This window comes from Aptenodytes patagonicus, chromosome 12 (assembly GCF_965638725.1).
Source record: "Aptenodytes patagonicus chromosome 12, bAptPat1.pri.cur, whole genome shotgun sequence".
In the NCBI taxonomy this organism is placed as follows: Eukaryota; Metazoa; Chordata; class Aves; order Sphenisciformes; family Spheniscidae; genus Aptenodytes; species Aptenodytes patagonicus.
The window spans coordinates 8475469-8493513 of NC_134960.1; the positions used below are offsets into that span (position 1 = coordinate 8475469).

General features: G+C 52.5%; 1 protein-coding gene across 5 annotated transcripts in view; it reads left to right on the plus strand.

The window, feature by feature from the left end:
• Positions 1–18045, plus strand: part of LARP1 (La ribonucleoprotein 1, translational regulator) — a 48711-nt gene that overhangs the window by 13834 nt on the left and 16832 nt on the right. For 4 of the 5 annotated variants that reach the window (XR_012996359.1, XM_076350025.1, XM_076350026.1 and 1 more), the window contains exons 2-3: positions 2983–3009; positions 17042–17103. Coding sequence is in view for 2 of the 5 variants with exons in the window: in XM_076350025.1 (XP_076206140.1) it covers positions 2983–3009; positions 17042–17103 (89 nt within the window). In the remaining 3 variants the exon portion in view is untranslated. Of the gene's footprint in view, positions 1–2982; positions 3010–8711; positions 8795–17041; positions 17104–18045 lie in introns of those variants that run through there. The other variant, XM_076350028.1, reaches the window with a different exon arrangement.

The window sequence follows — 18045 nt, forward strand, 5'->3', positions numbered from 1 at the left end:
CTTGCTTGCATCGCGATATTGTTACTTCTTGCTCCTTCCCATTTGGCTGCCTGGGGGATATTTTGTATCGGCCCAGCAGGCCAGGCTGGATTCGGCTGGGAAGTGTGGTGCAGGCAGGGGCAGAGCTGCCTGGCTCCCACGTGGGGAGTGCCCACTGCTGGGCAGGGGGACGGTCGGGTGGTGGAGAGCTGCTGCAGAGCATCGTCCTCTGCAGCACCTGGCCTGCGTCAGGATACCTGGCATCGGGGTGCCTTGGGGGGAAGCAGGTGGGAAAGTGGTGTGTGTGGTGGGAGGAATCGGTGAGGCTGGTTTGCTGGCTTTGGCTTTCTGTGTTGGGACTTTGCTTGAGCAAAATCCCAGCCTGGTCTCTTTGCCTGGGTCCTTCATGTTTGATTTTTAACCTTGGGAGCACTGGGAAGGGAGCTGACCAGGACAGGCAGCCTCAGTCCTGCAGTGTGCTAGACGGGCTCCTTGGAGAGCAGCCCTAGGGGTTTATCTTTGCCCTGCCAGCCACACGTGTTTCTGCCTCCTTCCCCACCATGGCTTTCTTGGGAAAAGAAAGTGCTGCCTGATTTAGACTTCTCTTGGGCACCTCAGGTGCTGCCCTTAATTGGCAGGCTAATTTCTAATCTTGTGCTTGCAAGGGAAGAAGGCATCCCAAAGGGTCGTTGTGCCTGGTGGTCCCTGACCAGCCCTGCCTCATATGTGTCCTCCCAGCAACACTATTTTTCAGAAGAGCAAGTCCTGCAGACTGATTGCTCTGTGCTGGTTCTCGGCAGTGGGGAAAGCTGCCTGCAAGCCCAGCACTCTGTGTCTCTGCTCTGGAGAGCTTGGAGTCAAATCTGCATTAATTGTAGGTGTGAGGAGTTGGACAAGCTCAGTCTCTCCCAGACAAGAGGGCTGAGGACTGGAGGCAAGTGTCCTTCTTCAACAGGAGTTGCACTGGCAAACCTCTCGAGGTGAACGTGAGCAATAGCTGCCCCTGGTCATCATGCGTGGTCCTTGCTTTCTACTGACCTAAGCAACTGAGGAACTTCCACTGCTTTTTCTAGCAAAGGTGGTGGCAAATCTGCTGTTGAGTTGTTGTGGTTTCTAGAAGGCGGTAGCCTGGACCTCTTGTGGATGGCTGGTTGTGCAGATGGCTGGCCAGGCTGCGGCATGAATTTGATGAAGAGCTGGTTGGACAGCCTAGCAGGAATGCAAACTGAAGAACTGCACCTGGCAGGGGTATAGCAAGGGGAATGGTTGCCAAGGCCTGTAGTTCTTGACTGGCACAAAGGAATTCCTTTTCTCAGCCATTGTAGTAGCAGTATTACTCATTAATTTTGGTTTTTGGTAATAGCTGGTACAGCTAGCTGATCCAAACAGGTGGGATACACATTAACCAGTGCTTCTACCTTGTTCCTCTGCGGAGAAGCAGTCTGGGAGTTGCCCAAGTAGGAAAATGCAGAAATTGCCTCTTGTTTGGGACCTGTTAGATCAAGCACAGGGTGTTTCTACTCACTGTTGTAGGAGCCTGACCTCGTCAGCAACCGTCACAGAAATACAAGATGTTTAGATGTGCCTGGGTGATGTGCTGGTGGAGGGTTGCAGTAGAACATGCAGTCTGCAAAGGATCCAGACTGGTGCTTGGAGGCTTTTCTGAATGTGTTGGCTTTTCCCTGAGATCATGCCTTCAGCATGGCCACAGACCATAACCCTGCGTAACGGTGGAGGGAGTTTTGATATTGTTTCCCCACCACCACTTGCTTCTGCTGCTCTTACGTGGGATGAAAGCATAAGCATCCCTGCCTGAGGATGCCTTGAACCCGGTGCACTGTTAAAGGTAGATAAATAGGAGCTCTTTGGTAGAGGCGTGTTTTTGCTGTTTCTGCATTGGTTGAGCCCAGGCCAGAGAGCATTGCCCTGTCCAAGGGGTAGTCCTTGCTGCGACTCTTGTGACTTTACAGCTGAATGTGTGTTTTGGGCAGCTGATAAGCAGGAGCCAGGGGCCTGCCCCTGTCCTAGGAGGACCTGGGCTTGTTGGCAGCCTCCTTTACCCCTCTTCCAAGTTTCTTGAAGAAAACAGAGTATTGCTCTCTAAAAACTGCTGTTTTCATAGCTTCTTGGGGAGCCTTTATCAACAGGGTTTCTCCACGCATGCTGTCCTGCGTGCTCCTCAAAAGAACGAATCTTTAATCTGATCCTTCCCAGCTACTTCAGTGAACATCTTCCTCCCAACAATAAATAGGGTCCATCAGGAGAAGGACCTGTACCTCTAACTTGAAAGAGCTTGGGGGTGGGAAGGTTGAGTAATCTGTTTCAGCGTCTGAAACCCTCCAGACTCCAGCAACTCTGCGCAGTGGGCTGTGCTTGCTGGCAGAGCCACCTGAGGTGGGAAGGGGAAGGTGTTCCCCCGGGGTGATGCGTGATGTGCCAAGGCACCAGGCCTCCATTCGGGTGATGGGTGTGTGCTTCTGCTTGCCCGTTCTCTGGTATAGGTGCTGTGTTGGAGCCAGGCACAGCTGTTGATGTCCCTTGTGGCTGCGAAAACCAAGAACCATAAGGAAAATGCTCATTTTACTTTGGCTGCCACCTGCGCTCCCTGGCCAGTTACCATGTTAGATGTTCTCTGTGCAGGTTCCATTTGATAATGCTGGCCAGGGGGAGCATGGGGGTGCCACTGATGAGCTCATTGTCTAGAGCCTTGTACATCTCACTAGCTTTTTATTCCTCACCGCTGTCTGTTAGAAGCCAATGTAGAAGGTTATTTATGAGAGCAATACATTCAGGTAAACACGGTCTCCTTCAAAATCTTTCTCACAACAAGTGGTTGAATTGAGGTGGGTTCCAAGCTGGATTGATGTTTAACTTGGGATACTAAGAAAATACTTCCTCTGTTTAGCTAAAGCAAACAAATCAAGAGAGGAGGGACCTTTTAAATATGATTCGCACTCCAGCTGCAACCAATACTGATTTTTTTTTTTGCTTTTTCTTTTACAGATATATTTCCAACTGACGGCCAGTCTGGTATGTATTAATTAAAAATGGAGTTCTTCAAGTCTCCCTCTCCCATGCCTTCCCTGCACTTCTCTTTCTGCAGAGACAGCCCTAACTAGATTTAGAAGACTATATGCAACAGATATTAATTAAAAAAAATTAAAAAAACAAAACTAACAAATAGAAACACAACCAAAACACCCAAAAACCCAGAACAAAAACCTTCCCCCCAAAAAAAACCAAACAAAAAAAGCCCCTCTTAATATTTGGCCATTCCTGTATGGCAGTAACATGTTTTATGCTTTCATGTAGTGATGACTACAACTGCTGGAAGGTTACTTGCCTCCCATACGTTGTAGGGTGGCAAAATTGGGTGTCTGGGGTAAAAGAGTTTGGGTACTTGTAGGTTTTGATCATCACATAACTGAAAACATTGGTGTCTCAAGATGCAAATGTAGCTCAGAATTGCTGCTGTTAGTCTGTATGTTAGCTGTATATAGCTTGATGTGTCCATGAACCTGAAGGTGTATGTTTGAATGTGCAATACTTTGAAAAGATGCAGACTTCCTCCTTGGCTTTTTACTCTGTGTGTTGCTGCTGAGTATCGCTGTTAACAGCAACAGAGATACACACTGTGTTGCCATCAGTGCAAGACTAATGAAAACTTCCTGGCCCCAGTACTGCGTGCAGCCTTGCCAGGAGAGACCCTACAGAAAAGGATTGGGCTCCTAGGGAGACTCGGGAGGGAGGGGAGGCTACTCTGGGTGGGGGTCCCAAATCAGAAAGGGGATGTAGTTTTTAAAAGCAGGTATCGATGATCTCAATTCTTGCCTTTCCCAAACTGCCGGGAGCTCTTCATCCAGGTTGATGTTGTTGAAGTGCCAAGACTGAGGGAAAGGTTTGTGTTTTACCCAGTGATACCAAGACCAGTCACTAAGATCCTGTTGTCTCAGAGCTGTAGTGCCTTGTGGAGATGTCCCGTAGCAAAGGCACTGGGAAGGGGGGGTCAGTGCCTAGCCTGGCCTTGTGCAACCTTGGACACGTCGCTATGTCCACCTCCTACCTGCATCTTTGGCTTTGCATGGGATCACTTTTCCCCAGTTCATGCAATAGCGTGGTGATAAATAGCTGCTGATTGAGGAGGCATTGCGTGATCAGGATTTGGAAGTATGGAAATCGGCTCCATTGTCTTAAAGCTGATTTCAGTAAAAATAACTCGCTGGTTTTGAGTGGTCTGGTGTAACATTGGAGAAAGTGTAATTTGACTTCATGAACTGAACAGACAGCTGGAAGTCGTGTGTATGTATGTGTTTCAAGAGCTCTAGCCAGCTAATGAGGCCATGGTATATAACTAGATCCACTAGAGCATTGCAAAAGATACCTCTATAGGTGTTGGAGAAGTAACCCAAGTAGTAACCCAACCCATTTGTAAGTCTTTCATAATTTTCTTGCTTTCAGAACATGTGTGAGAGTGAAATATTAAGACTGGTTTTCAAGGAGCAAAGGTATATTCCCATGTGTTGAGTTCATAAGAGGCTTTTCTCCACCCTGCTGAAGATCTGCCTTTGGGTGTTGGGTTTTGTCTGCCTGTGCTGCAGACTCAGAGATGTCCTTTGGTTGGCACAACTCAATCCTCTGCTCTCCAGCTGGTTGGGGACCTTCGCAGCTGCCTCCAGGGTGGGGCATGAATGTGTGTCTGCAGCAGATGATAGCGTTTCAGTAAGTGCATGTTACATGTCAATAGTGTGGCTGAAAACATTACCTACAGAGCTTGGGGTTTTTCTACAATTTTATTTTTTTAAGGAGATAAGTGAAAGCTTAAACAGGATTCCTCTTAATGGTAGCTGCACAGGACACTGCACAATCCTTTCTCATGCCTTCTCCAGAAGAGCCTTAAAGCTGGTGCTATGCTTTTCTTTCCTGTGCACAAAGCTTATCTGGAAGCCCTGATATCTCAAAACACAGTGAATGCAGCAGGCGAAGGCAGGGCAGCACCGCTGGTGGGGGGCAGCAGGCTTGCCTGGAGCATACCTGCTTCTAGCATCAGAGTTGTGCACTCCTGAGGCTGTTGGGTTTGACTTCCTCACCTCCCTTGCATTGCTGAGGTTGTTTAACAAGTTAATTTGCTCAAGTCTGCTACTGCAAATCACTAGAACTTCCATATCTATGTCAATGCCTATTTTTTAAGGTTAATCTTGTAAGGCCAGGTGGGTCTGTATGGCTGGTTTCCCCTCTTGGTGAGAAGTCCGTTCTTCCACCCAAGAAAGCAGTTAGCATAGTGACAGAGGATGCTGAGTTGTGGTAACAGTTGGGACTTGAATGGATGGGGAGCCTGAGCCAAAAATCAGCCATTTTATAGGTACAGGAGCTGTAGTGTGCTCCAAAGCATGTTCCTGCTTGTTAGCGTATGGATGCTAGGGGCGTTCTGCCCTCAGCCTGGTGTCACGTGCAAGCACTATGGAGGTGGAGAGGCAGCAGTGTTTGCGTCCCGGTTACCTAACAGCATTTGGAAATAAAGCTGTTCTCGGAGAGAGGCGATTGACTTTCCTTCTAACACAGCAGTTCCTTGGTCCTTTCCTCTCCCACATCCAGCAACTAGGATTTGGCAGCTGTAGGGTGCTTTTCAGAAGAAGCCACTTCAAACCTTGTGATCTGGAGTTCAGGTGGAAAGTGGAGAGATTTCAACACCCTTGAGAGATGCGGTGCTGGGCTTGGCGGTGTGGTGGCAGAGCAGAGAGATGGACTCTCATACTGCCCACTTCTGCTGTTAGAGGAAGGCTGTGAGGGCACATCTCCACCCGGACCTCTGTGGACACGTTGGCTGTGAACATCTAAACCCTCTGTGAGGCTGCTGATGCTGTCCACATCCCAGGACTTGTTGCCGCATGGGGTGGTGAAGTTCGCTGCCTGCTATTTAAGGAAATACTTTTGCTTGCTTTAAACAGATCTTCTGCTAGCTTTGTGTGCTGTTCCTGGTTCCAGTTGGTAAGGAGGCGCCCTCCTGGCGTGGTACACCCCAGCCAGTCGTCCCCAGTGGTGGAGGATCCCAGCCTTATTAGTCTTGCCTCTTAAGGGTCTGCCTTCTGGGCGATTTAATTGCTTTTCTCTGTGCATCTGCAACACTGCTGTGCCCTTGTTGAAATGCGGAGACCAGAGCTGACTGCAGGGTGCAGTTGTGGATGCGCTGGTGTTCAACACAGCAGCAAGTGATGCTCTGTCTTGGTCTTGCTACTCCTGACTTATAATCTCCTGCTGCACCCTGAGCTGATCATTTTGGAGAATTGTCAGTGGTGGCTGAGATATCTTTCTTGAGTTATAAATACCACTTCGAATTAAACGCTGTGAAGTTTTCCTTAAAGAGATGCGGGTGATGCTCCCACTGCAAGGAAGCTGTTGTTAATCCTTTATAAAGAAAAGGAGGGGATATAGATCTTTAAATTAGGAGAGAAAGTGCTGTGTTGCACCCTTTTGTAGCTGGGTATTCCCAACTCCTTTGGGAAGGCTCCCTCTGAGGGTGTTTACTCTTTTATGCTGTGTATTGAGACAGGGGAGGCAGCCACCTGTAGCACTGGAATTACCTGGGTTAGAAAGAGTGATTTATGCAGCAGGATCCACGTGATTGTGCACCCAGGAAGGAAGTTGGCAGCATTTGTTATATCAAAATTATATCAAGAAAAATCTTGAATTTCACTGCGTCTGGCTTAAGGTGGGGGGCATAAGTGAGATGTTGTTTCTTGTGCTTGGAGAGCATGCCCTGAAATCAGGTTGGCTGAGGTACGGTAATCCTTACGTAGCAAAAAAGGAGCCTTTCTGCTTGCTGTCAAAGATTGCAAGGATATTTGGCTGCCTTGTTGTTGTCACAGTTTTAATGCTCTGGATTCGCTTATGGGAGGAAGCCCCCATACCCGTGCTTAGTTTAATCCAGGTGGTTATGGGACTGTAGGATTTCTTCAGCTCATTTCTGGAGGCACCCTGCTTAGTGGGTGACCTCGGTCTGGCTTCCCTAAATTCCTGGGAATGTTTACTGCACCCGGTCCTACCACCAAACCGCTATTGCTTTCCCCCACCCCAAGAGATGGGGCTGATTTCTGCCTGGAGGTGGCTTTGTCTTCCTTGGCCTCACAAGCTGAGCTGCTGCTCAGTCTCCTTTTGTTATACGCAGTCGGGGAGGCAGGTTTGCAGCTGACCTGGTGCAGGCTTCGAGGGTGAGGTCTAGCGGTCACTTTGCAAGTGGCCACTGCACAGGGGACGTGCTGGTCCTGCAGAAATCCCTCTGCAGAAGTAGCCAAAGTCGGGTACAGGAATCACAGCAGGGAGGAACCAAGAATGATGTTATTTAAATTACTTCACAGTCTCCTTTCTAGAAACACAGTCTCTGGCTCTCTTCTTTGAGATGGTAGGTTTTCCAGAGGCATGTTTTGTGCAGTTTGCACCTTTGCCTTATATGACCCCTTGCCTCCACTGGCACGGGCAATGGAAGAGACACAGTGCGAACGCGTGGGGCTGGAGGGTCTCGCGGCAGGCGCTTGGCTCTCAATTCGTGTCTCTTCATTGTTAAATATTTACAGTGAGATGTACCAGATGCTTCCCAGGAAGGATTTTGTCAGCTTCCAAGTCCCCAGATGCAGCTGCAGAAGAGGCTGATGGCCATTAAAGGGATCGCATCAGTGTGATGCCCTGGGCTCGGCAGCGACACGATGACCTCTTCTCACTTGTGCTACAGGCACTGCTGGTTGTGCTGTCTCATCGGCTGCAGCAGGATGCGGGCAGAGAGCACTCCTCTGCTGATGACAGGAGATTAATGATGTCTGGTCCTCAGGCTTTTTTTTTTTCCCCTCTCCTTTGAAGCTCTTCCACTGCGGTGGGAGGGGGAGCGGGTGATGCTCTTGGCTTTTGTTGCCGCACACCTTTTTTTCTGGCCCCTTCTTTCAGTGGTGGTGGCATGCATGTGTGACCGCTGCACGGCTGCCTTTGCTCCCCTCTCCGTTCTCAGCATGGCCGTGTCTGTTTCATTCGCCCAGCTGCCCTGTGGAGAGAGACGGGTGGGCTGATCCAGGTGAGGCAAACTCCCGTCGCCAGCTCTGAGCATTGCCAGCCCTGGGCGTGCAGAGGCCGGCAGCTGGAGCATCGCTGCTGAACGCTGCTCCCCTGCACTGGTCACACTGGTCAGGTTTCCAGTGTGCCTCCCGTTTTAAAGATAAGGTCCAGGACCTTGGGCTAGGCCCTGTTTGTTGCTCTTCGTGCTTATCAGCTTTCACCGCTGACAAGGTGACCTGCTGCGCAGCGCTGAGGATGGGGAGGGAAGGTCTCCCTGGCCCAAGCTGTGCACTGGTCTGGCCCCTCCAGGACAGCCTGTGCATGTGCATGCACACCGGGCTCGCTCCCGTGCTGGGTGTCCCCGTCTTGGTGTTACAACTCCTGGCTGGATGAGGGACTTCCCAGGTACCATGGAGGTAGGATCTCCAGAGATGGCAGGTCAGCTCCTCCCAAGGGGGGGCCAGGGAGGGGCGGGCTCACTAGGTCATCGTTTTTCCAACTAAATATAGTTGCCCATGCTTTCATAAGGCCAGGATTTTTGCATCACGTGACTGTCTTATCCCTCCTGGCCGGCAGTCGGTCAGAGTAGGGGATCGGTCAGAGTAGGGGATCATGTTCCTGAATGGGTAATAATTAACTGTTAACTAGCTTTTCATTAGAGCCTGGTAGAACAGGCAGAGTGGTGCAGCAGAGGTAAGCAGGAGCGGAGGAAACTGCTCCTGGTCCCTCCTGGAGGCTGGACACCCCCCTTTAATTTGCAAATCAGTTGCCCCCAAAGGTGAGTGGGTTGGGGTTTTTTTTTTGCTGTGTTTTATAAGGAGTCGCGAGTCCTGCCATGCCTTGTGTGTCTGTCCTTGCTCTCCTGTAGTTCCTGCTCATGTCTCCCCTCCCTCTCCCCCACCCCTGAATTTTTAGGTCATGAACTATCAGCTGGTCTCTGAGCTGGCTTGGAGGAGAGCCTGAACCTCCAGCTCCTCCACGATTTGGCCTGCCTGCATGGGCCTGGGCCCCTGCAGCCTTGCCTCGGGTGCCTTCCTCTCCCAGCGCCGAGGTGTCCTTGCTGTGCCTCGCTGCCCTGAGCGGCAGCTGGATCAACTTGTGCCTTTTCTCAGGGCCCCCAGCCTGCCTGTGACGGACTGACGCAGTGTTTGCCTGGGAGCGCCGCTGGCTTTTCCAGCCCCTCTCCCTGAACTGCTTAACCCAATGGAGAGTGTTTGCAGGTGTTCTCGGAGGCTTTTCTCTCTTCCATGATGGCAGAGGAATTGCTGGCTAAATGCTGTGCCAGCTGGAGGCTTGTCTGCACCAGACAAGCTGGGTCAGGCACTGGTGCCGGAGGAGCGTCTCCCACAGGGGTGGTGGGGTGATGGGTGCCTTTCTCCTTGCTCAGGGAGAGCAGGGTGGCTCAGCAACTGTGGGGGCCTGAGCCGGCCCAACTCCCTGGTTTTGACAGTTTCTGGAGTCCAGTCAGCTGGGTGACCTTGGCTGTGTCCCCAGTGTGATGCTTCCTGGGGTATGGGAACCACCGGCTTTCCCAGCAGAGACCCCTTAGTTTAGGGCTTGGTCTTCCTTAAAAAACTGGGGGGGGTTCCTGTGCCATCTTGTTCTGCTTGAGCCTGGCATCTTGGGGATCAGTGCAGTGCATGAGCATGGATCATGTGTCAAAAGTTTTCCTAGAAATCCTCTTTGGGGAAGAGTGTTGCTTGAAAAGACGGTGGAAAGATGTCACTTGCCCTTGAGAGAGTTCATTTGCTACCTTTAATAGTAGCCATCTGTGCCAGGAAGAATCCACCGTGCTGTTGTTGTTAATGTTAGAAATGCCTGTCGGTGTTTCTTAACCCGCTCCTTCCAGAGTGTAGCTTGGCCACAAGTTGAAGGGTTTTTGTCTTGGACTGGAAGGCTACAGGGAGGAGCGTAAGTCCAGACCCTTCCTGCCCCTCATCTGCCCTGGAAATAAAAGTCAGACCCTGCAGACAACTTGTGTGTACAGAGCTTGTAACAGTTACATGCATTTAAAAAGCAATACTGTTCATCAGCTCCCTGTGACCAGGGCTGTGTTACATCTGGTGCCCCTGCTTGCTCTGAAGGTCTCTGTGCGGGTCTGCGCTGCCTGTAGGGTGCTGTCAGCAGAGAGGCAGGCTCTGCAAGTGTCTTGAGCTGCTTTACCTCCCCCTGCTTCAGGGCTGTCTTGGGAGTATCAGCTGAGGGATGTGAGGGCTTGCAGAGCTGGGAATATAACTTAGGTGCCCACACTCCCAGCCTGTGACAGTGCTGCCCTGGCATGCTATATTGAACCTGCCTCTACCCCTGGCCTTTCTCCCTGCTCTTTTCCAGGGCAAACTCCTGAGCTCTCAGAGCCTGCGTAGGACACCCGGTGGGAGTGTTCTCATGCTCTCTGTGGAGCTGTCAGGTGCCCTTTTTGAAGTTATTTTTAGCAAGTGATCTCTGCAGTAGTTGCAGAGCTTACATTGCAGAGAAGCGTAGGCAGCTCCCTGCTTCCTTTACTGTTACAGTAGGGCTTGTGAGGTGGAGCTGTCTGCTGAGGAGCTGCAGAAAATTGCTTGGAAGGCTTTGAGCCATGGTGCCTGCAGCTTGTCTCTTGCCCCTGCTGAACAGGCTTCCCACATGCTTTACAAGCCTGAATCCCGCTCAGCAATGCAGCTTAAGGATCCGGTCTTCTGCTTGGTCCTGACCTTACCCATTCTACAGCAGTTTTTCTTGCGCATGTAAGAAACTTCTGATATTGCAGAGGTGTTGCAAATATTCCTCTACCTTTGTAGACAAGGCCAGGTGCTGTGCTGCCAACTGGAGCCGCAAGACTGTGCTACAAGCGGTGGGGCCAACTGTGGTTCTCCACAGTCCTCAGGTGCGGGTGGGAGCCCCTGTTGTGGAGACACAGACTCCTTTATGCTGGAAGATGTCCTTGTGATAGTGTCTCATTTAAAGCTGTTGGAGAACTCCATCCCAGTGCTCCCTTGATTTTCCCCCCTCCATGCATGCACCTCCAGCTACAACTGTGATTTGGTGGGAGGTGGAGCCGTGAAACATTGCAAACCTAGAGGAGGTGCAGTCTGTATGCCCAGTTTGCCCTGACTCTTGCTGGTTTTGTGTACCTTATGATGTCTTCAGCAAAACGTGAGCATGCCAAGCAGTCAGTGCTATAAATCCCAGGCTTTTCTGCTTGTGCATGGAGGTGCGGAGGCAAGCGTTTCCCATCTCAGTCAGGCATTAGCTCTGACGCATGGCTGAGGCCGGTGCTGGGAGCAGCTCCTTGGAGGCAGGGAGAGGTGGAAGCTGCTACTTGGTCTCTGGGGGAGTCTGCACCTCTTTCTGTACAGAAGGGTGCTACCAAATCACTCCCTGGGGAGACCAAGGTCCCCTCTGCTCCACTGTGCTGAGCATTCCTGTCTGCCTGTGCTTCCCAGCCCCGTTACAGTAAGGATGTGTTGCCCATCACTGCTGTCCCGCTGATGAAGAAACGAGTGCAGCAACCCTGGGTGGTGGGCAGAAAGTGTTTGCCTGTCCCTCAGGGCTTTCTTTGCCTGTAACTTCAGGGGGGCTCTCCGTGGGACAGGCTCTCAACAAGAAAAACCTTCAGCACTGTCTGCAGCTGGCAGGTTGCTGGTGGGAGGGGGAAGGCTGTTGTCTGTTTGGGTCGCATCTGGCCTGCAGGTCTGATCCTGCAAACATCTCTGGAGAAGGCATGGTGTTGGTGGGCACAAAGCTTACCAGCTGTGTCCTCAGGCTCAAACTCCAAGTTGTGGAGTTTGAGTGCATGGGCAGTGAGGGGTGCCATGGGAGAGCTGCCAAATCAATGTCTTGCCCCTGCTGCTGTGTGGATCAGGCCGCCCTGGGAGAGAGCTTGCTTGAGACCTGGAGGAAGGACAGAGACAGAGTTGGTGCCCTGAGTTTCCCACATTGGCAAGGTGGGGACACAACTTCATATATTTGTTCTCTGTTGGCTCCTTATGTCTCCTTTGGGACCAGCAAGGGGATTCTTGCCAGGACCCCACTGTGGCTGCAGGCTTGGCTGTGGCTGTCTGTCTGCTGGGTCCCTCTTTCTTATGGGAATTGCCTTGCAGGTCAGTGCTGTCCCACCACATCTGTCCTGTGCATCGTACCCCAGGAGGGACTCTTTTGCCCTCCTGTAAAGATTCTAGCTAGCTACCTCTGGGGGAAATGGCTAATCCCTGGGCTGATTTTCAGTGCCTGGACAATGAGTGTGTATGTACAAATAGTGTGAGCCGAGTAGTAGTCCTCTTAGGTGTAAGCTGTCTAATGGTTTCTATCTTTACTCTTCTCAGAAGTTGTCATACCTGGGTGTCCTTTGGTTTCTCAGGAGGTTAATGCAATACCTTTTTCCTTGCCATGTCATTTTGACGGGGGGCACTGTTCCCCCTCTCACTTGCAACCTGCCCAGACCCCCAGCCTGCTCAGGGCTCAGCTTGCCCTTGCCCAAGCTGCACTTGCTCTTCCTCACCTGGAGACCTTGAAGAAGCATTGCTGGTGCGGCTGCCCCCTAGCACTGGGTGTGGGCTGTGGTCCTCACGTGCGCCAGGACCATCCTATGGAGTCTGGGGAGGAGGGAGGATCATTTGGAGGCTGTCGAGTGGTGAAGTGGATCCTGTTGGACCGCTGGCGCATGGCTGGCTGTCCTGCATGGCGCCCTCAGGCTCCTGCAAGGGCTCCGGGGAAGCTGGGGATACCAGTTCGGCTCTTCCAGCCCCAGCAGAACCTGTGACACAGAGCATGCGCCCCTGCCTGAGCCTCTCCAGCGCAAAGTCCAGGCTCTTGGCTTCAAAAACCACCTTCAGCAGTTTCTCCTAGGTGCCAGGCTGTGGGCTGGAGCAGCTTGGGGGCAGGCCGGCTCCTTTCTGTTGACTTGGCTGCCAGGGAAGGAGGGGTCTGCTGTGTCAGGGATGGAGCGCATGCCAGAGCTGAGGACTCTGCGTTCCTGCTGGGAGCCTGGGCTGCCCTCTGAGGCTGTCCCAGCTGGTGCTGGGGTGCTCTGAGCCCTCGTCCATATGGCATGTGAGTGGTACACCAGGAGCAGGCACTACAGCTTTCTTGCTAGAGGTGCAGGTATTTCTGCTGTATAACACCAGGCCTCTGCCTAGCCCTGCAGATTTATTCCACCTCTTCTTTTGCCTTCTCTAAAAATCCATTACAAGCTGCATTGGATGTAAGAAAAGGTAACCAGGCCATCGGGCGTTGGGTTTGATTTCCCCAGGTAAGGTAGTAAATATGTCTCCTAGGCTGAGCACAGTGGTCCTACAGCACGTGTCCCTCTTGGGGGGACACATTTAGCTGTGGAGCTGCTGTTGCCCTGGCTGTCTGGTCCTTGTGCAAAGGCTCTTATCTTTCCAGGTACGAGGTGTTTGCTCACCTGGACGCCCCCATGAGCTTCCCGCCCCTTGAGGGCTGCTGTGCTGCAGCCAGCCGTGGGCTGGAAGGAAAGCACAAGGTGTCTGCACAGCCTTGCCCATCTTGGTGCTCACCAGGCATATCGGGGAGCAAGCGTCAAAAGCTAGTGAATGCTTTGGCTGTGCCTTGGCCGTGGGAGGGGTTTGCAATACTGACATCGGGGCCACGATGCTCCCACCTGTGCCTTGTCCCCTTGTTTGTTAAGAAATAACCTCCTCTTAGTTGGGCAACCCCATGGGCAAATGATCTGGTTCTGGCTGAAGGCAGCGGATCAAAACTCGAGACCTGCTTTTCTGTTCCTGGCTGTGCCAGTATCTGCTCTGTGGCCGCAGGCAAAGCTTGCTCCTTCCTTCCCTGCCCACTGTCCCTTTGCCAGTCTCAGCACTAAAGCCCCAGCTCCCACTGCAGCTGTTCTGTCTGTCCCCTCACACAGAGGGGCCCTGGTAGTTTGGTTTTTTGGGGGGGGGGGGACGGGACATGGGGGGACGGACGGTGGTCAGGTGATGCTAGTGCAACTGAAAATTACTTACTGCCACCAAATAAATGCAAAATTTTATGAATTTCACAAATGCAAAATTCACGGTTTGTGAAATGCCGTGAGGTCTGAGACATCTGTCAGCAGCTTTTAAGGGCTTGTCTATCAACCAGGGCAGTATCTAGTATCCCGCTGTAGCACTGCTTGTCCTGAGCTCCTGTGGGGGGGTGGGCGGCACCATGTACTTGCTCCCCGTTTCCCAGGTTCATGCAGTGATGAAGGGCAGCGGGGTTTGGCAGGGTGTCTTTTCAGCTGTGCACCACAAGATGTGTTGCTGTCCTTAGAGGAAGGTTTCCTTCTGAAGCCTGAGCACCTGGATTAGTTTAAATGTGTGTTGGGTGGGTTGGGTTTGGTTTTTTTTTTAAACACTTGTGTTTGCTAGAGTCTCTACAAAGGAACACAAAGAGCAGTTTTGGGTTTGATGTCCAGGAGCCTGACTACAGAATTGCTGATGGGTTGGAGCTGGGGCCCTTGGTTATGCTGGCATGCCCTGGAGGGTGCCAGGCATGCACAGCTTCTGCTCGCCATGGCTCTTGGCTCTGCACGTGGTGTGTCTGTGTATCCGCCAGCACAGTCACACCCCCTTGGTCTCCTGCCTTGGTCTGGGCAGTCCCCACTGTGACTTGCAGATCTCAACTCTATCCACGCTGGCGAGAGCCGCCTGCAGCTCCTGCTCCTTTCTTGGTCTGAGCAGTCTCCACCATGACTTGCAGATCTTGACTCCATCCACACCAGTGAGAGCTGCCTGCAGCCCCCACTGTGGCGCTGGCCTGGCTGCACTCCCTGGAGCAGCCTCCCTGCCAGGCTGCAGCTTTGCTTTGCTTTGCTTTGTGTTTTGTCTTCCGCAGCGCTCTGCAAATGCTAATTAGTCTTCTCAGCACCTCAGCTAGATAAGGGATCCCTGTTCCTATCTTGCAGATAAGGAAAGCAGCAGAACTTGTTTCAAACAGTCTCCTCCCTCCCCCACAAAGATGATGGAGTCTGTGGCACCCACCGCTGCAGCCTGTGTCCCTGCGTCCCCTTTCACTAGGGGTTGTGAGGGGGCCTCTCTTTGACTGGTTCCCAAAAAAGCACAAGAACATCTATGGCTGTGAGGCTCCTGAGCTGAAGCAGCTGGAGGAAAGGGCTGGATGCCATTGCCGTGAGCCCCAGGGCTGCAGTGCGGTGGGAGCAGGCACCCCGGGTGAGTTGCTCACAGTGAGAGAGGGAGCCCTGCTCTCCCCCAGCCAGAGAGATCGGTGCCTAATCAGGCTGCAGAGCAAGTTCGGTTATTTTTTTTTCTGCGGTGCCAGGCATGTCAGTGCTGTCAGAACAGGCAGGGGTGCTCTGTACCTGTGGAAAACCGGGCTGGCCGCAGGTTTGTGCTGTAGCAGCTGGTGCCTTTTGAAGCTATATTTGGTTGGTGACATCTGTGGGCGTTGAGTGGAGGACTTTAGGGGCTGTTTTGAAAGCACTTGCTCTTCCTACGCTAGCAGGAAAGTTTAAAAGCCTTGTGGCAAGCTTTGTGCCGTGGAACCGGGATTCTCAATGAGGCACATGTGGAATACGTGAGGAACATGTGGGACTGCCACTGCTCGTGGGGGGAGCCACTGCAGGTGGGCTGGGGAGGTCCTGGGGGGAAAGGGGAGGATTTGGGGATCCAGCTGAGAGCTTGGGCTCTCCCAGGGGGGAAATCCCCATGCAGAAGCCTTAGGGAAGGGAACCGAGGAAGGGGAGTGCATGTTGCTCCGTCGTGCCATGTCTGACTCTGCCTTATTGACACTTCAAAGCCTCCAGCTCTGAGCAAGGCTGGGCCAGCAGGATGAATCACAGGTTTTGAGGCTAGGAAGGGGACTGGTTTTGATCATCTAGGCAAAGTTATCCTGCCTTACACAGGAGATCAAAGCCAGCTTTGAGTGGAGCTGGGTAGGCTATTCAGGGTGTTTCCCGGGGCGTCTCCAGATAGCCTCTGCTGTTCTTCAGGGCTCTTCTCTTCACCTCCCTCCCACCCTTGCCCCCAACTCTGGTCTGGGGTGTGCTTTTCTTTGAAACAAAGCCAGCGGAGTCAGCAGAAATGCTCGCTTCTGCTGGTCATGTGGCACCTGGCACGGGCTGCCCCTCAAGGCAGGGGCCGGCAGGCTCTCCTGTCCCTGCAGAGCACCGCTGTCATGGAGGAGACCCTTGTACCTGGTCCTCACGGGGCTGGTTTGTGTTAGGCAGCGGCATGGTGCTTTGTTGGACTCTGTGTGCCCTGCGTGAGCCTGCTCCTGATCGGAGACCTTGCAGCCAAACCTGGGAGGGAAAAAACAAGTCGAATTTCTTTTTCTGCTTGTAAGGAGGTGGTGTGTGAGCAGGAGCCAAGACACGTCATGGTGGGGCTGAGGTCTTGACTTGCTGTAAGTCTTGTGTGAGGTCCACGGTGGTGTGAACCCCAACAGTTGTGCCCTACCTTAAAACACCCCGAGGCACTCAAGTGTCTAAATACTTTTGGCTGTAGCAGGGTTTAGGCACTTCCCAGATCTGGCTCCTCCTCTCTGCACGTTCCCTCTTGTGAACTTGCCGCTCCGTGCTGGGATGCACTGGAGATCAAAGCACGAGATGAGCAGTGCCCATGTGCTGCAGGCTTGCACGCCCCTCCATCAGAGCCCTCCTCTGCTCCTTGGGGAGGGTGGCCACATTGGCACAGTGATGGGCCTTGCCTGTTCAAGGGCATGTTTGTTTTGCTGTGCGTAACAGCAGATCAAGTTCTGCATGGTGCTTTACAGAGTGAGCTGAACTCCTCGCCACCCCTCCTCCCTGGCTGGCAAGGCCAAGCGGGGAGGGCTGAGCTAAGTCAGGGAGTGTCTTCCTGCAGTGGGACGGGGTTAAAGGTCCATTTCTTGGCCACCTGGATTGATCAGGGGTCTCCTGATCTTGATGGGGCTCTTCTGAGACCCAGATCAGAAGCTGGCTCTGTCTGTTCACCTTTTCCTCTTAGCCCTCCTTTTGCTGAAGGGGGAGCTGGCTTGCTTCCCACCTGCCTCCCTCCAGAGCTAACACTTCCACAACCCTCAGCTGTGTTTTAATAGTTTTGTTCTCCTCCTCTTGCAGAACATACAACTCCTGCAAAAGTGGTGAGGGCTGCCAACCCAAGACAGCGGAAAGGAAGTAAGGTAAGGCTGTGCCTGCCACCCCCCTCGCTGGCCTTCAGCTTCTGGTGCAGTTGTTCTCACTGTATGAGCATCTTGAGGGTCTGGTGAGCAGACTGTTTCCTTCGCAAGCCTGGTTGTGGAGGGGTTGATGTGCTGGCCTGGCCGCTTCCGAGAATGTGGAGAAGAACATCCTGATTCTCCATCTCCTCTTCGGTGTTGCATGCTGCCTGGACTGGTTTTCTGCCCAGCTAGGCTAGGGGAGACCTTCTCATCTCCCCTCTGGCAGGGAGGCACTTGGAGTGCAGTGCTGAATGTGGAAAGCCTCTCCCCCCACCCCAAGGACACCCCAAGTCCCTTGTGGGCTCAGCCAGTGCCCTGCTTTGCAGTGCAGGCAGGGTGGTGGTGTGATAGAGCACTGTGTCTGCAGGTCTGTTCTTCCTTGTGCAGTCTGTTCTTTACTGGCACACGGAGAGCCAGGGTAATTGATTTCAAACAAAGACTCCTTTGGAGGAGCTAGGGCAATCTGTTCCAGGGGATCAACATGTGATGGAGGGACAGTTGCTTCTCAGGATGTTGCATGCAGCTGGGGCACAGCTAGGGACATGGGCTGTTGGTGTTGGCTCCCAGCAGCCAGTGAAGACGCATCTGAAAGTTGATATGACATTCCTTATCTGCTCCATCTCAGGGAGAGGAGGGCCCTGGGGATGGAAGGTGCTCCTGTCTCTGTGAAACAGGCATGGCCTTGCACTGGAGGTGGTTTTCTCAGGAAACCTGCCTCCTGGGGAGAGGAGCATGGCACCTGAATGTAGAGACGTGATCTCATGGAGGACTCGGTGACTCCAAATTAATTTAGAAACAGTAACCCCACAGGGGCAAGGAGGAGTTTCTGTGCCCAGATAATCTTAAACTTAGTGCCCAGACATGATTCATCGTGTACCTGGGCAGCTGTTTGGGTCCTTTCCT